Source organism: Lactuca virosa, chromosome 5, assembly GCF_052849685.1.
Source record: "Lactuca virosa cultivar CGN04683 chromosome 5, Lactuca_virosa_CGN04683_v6, whole genome shotgun sequence".
In the NCBI taxonomy this organism is placed as follows: Eukaryota; Viridiplantae; Streptophyta; class Magnoliopsida; order Asterales; family Asteraceae; genus Lactuca; species Lactuca virosa.
In genome coordinates this window covers 461,637,445-461,639,236 of record NC_136430.1, presented here as the reverse complement: position 1 = coordinate 461,639,236, position 1,792 = coordinate 461,637,445, and the positions used below count along the sequence as shown (strand labels likewise).

At 40.4% G+C, this 1,792-nt stretch overlaps 1 protein-coding gene across 1 annotated transcript; it reads left to right on the top strand.

Moving 5' to 3' along the window:
* Window positions 1-279: 279 nt before the first annotated feature.
* Window positions 280-1,518, top strand: LOC145114377 (uncharacterized). The gene has a single exon (XM_079050368.1). It carries the CDS (start codon window positions 280-282, stop codon window positions 1,516-1,518), a length of 1,239 nt encoding a protein of 412 aa, XP_078906494.1.
* The last annotated feature ends 274 nt before the right edge of the window (window positions 1,519-1,792 follow it).

Sequence of the window (1,792 nt, the reverse complement as noted above, 5' to 3'; positions counted from 1 at the left end):
TGTTGGCGAGAGCAAGATAACTACTAAACGTGATAACAGAAGCTGTTTATTGTTTGTTGTATGTAGATTGGTATATCCCTATGATTGTGGTTGTATTATAGTTTAGCTGGTAGTCTAATTCCCTGTATATATACGTGTTCTCTGATTGATATGAACATATGAAAAAACCCTACGAATTCATTCGTAAAACTCAGTCTCTTAACATTACACGGTATCTGAGCGTACCAACAAAAAAGGGTAAATTCTAGAAATCGAAGCTTTTAACGAACCACTGTAATTATGGGTGACAAAGGAGGTCCGTCTGGCACATCTCAAGTGATTGTACAAAACGTGCAAGATGCACCCTTCCCCACCGGAGTCATCTTAGATGACAAGAATTATCCTCTTTGGTCTCAATTGATGGAGATGAGGATTGGAGCGAGAAACAAGTCATGGTATATCATAGGTAAAACTGAGAAACCTACCGAAGACGAAAAACAGATCGAGGCTTGGCTGTTCGACAATAACCGAGTCAAGATCTGGTTGATCGACTCGATGAGCCCATCACTCATCCGTCGATTCATCCGTCTTTCCACTGCATCTGAGATCTGGGAGGCGGTGGAACAAACATTCTATGATGGAACCAACGAAACTCAACTTTTCGAATTGAATAGAAAGACTTTCAGTACCCTTCAAAATGGAAGATCCCTGCCAACATACTATAACGAAATGGTAAGCCTATTTCAGGATATTGATACTCGTCTAACTGTACAGGAGGAGACCGTCGCAGAAACTGTGGCAACAAACAAAACCTTATCTCGATTCCGTGTACACATCTTCCTAGCGGGATTGGATTCCGAGTTTACTCAAGCTAGGAGTGAGATTTTAAGGATAGATCCACCTCTAAGATTAGAGGCATGTTATGCCTATATCCGAAAAGATTACAATCAAAGATTGACCATGGAAGAACCCAAATTCGAAGCAGATAGCGTGGTGAATATGACTACTCGTAATCGCCCCTTAAAGGGAAAGAAATCGAATGGAAAAGGTAACACCTTTACTTGTACACACTGTGGAGAAGAGGGACATTCAAAGGCCAAGTGCTATGAGCTCATTAGCTACCCTAAATGGCGGGATTTCACAAAGAAGCCAAGAAAGAAAACTGGGCAGGCATCTGTAGCCACATCATCAATGGTTGAAGAAGATAAGCCTCAAACTACAACTCCCATGGCTGCCCACACATCTGCAAATACTGGTAAGTCTCACTGTTACCAAACCAAAGATGATGATTGGATAATTGATACCGCCCCATCAAATCACATGACTAGTGATCCATCAAAACTATTAAAAACATATAAGCCCAAACAGGAAAACATACGTGCTGCGAATGGAAGTAGGGCACCTGCAACTGGTGAAGGCCCAGTAAAAGTATCAAGCTCCATGGATATTGACAAAGTTCTTGTAGTCCCTTCATTATCATCGAATTTGTTATCAGTTAGTCAAATTACTGAAGCTCTAAACTGTTATGTGATTTTCTAGCCAAATGAATGTGTTTTTCAGGATATAATGACCCATCTGATTCTTGGTTATGGTACTAGATGCGGGAGGTTGTACTATCTTGAAGAAGGTCATCAAGAAGGTCAAGCAAACCTCACTGGATTAATGCAAGTGAATAAGTCTGTGACATGGTTGTGGCATCGCTGACTCGGACATATCTCATTCAGTTATCTTAGGAAACTTAAATCGAATTTGTTTTTAAATGTATTGGAAAGTGAGTTTGAGTGTGAAATATGTGAGTTAGCAAGAAACAAAC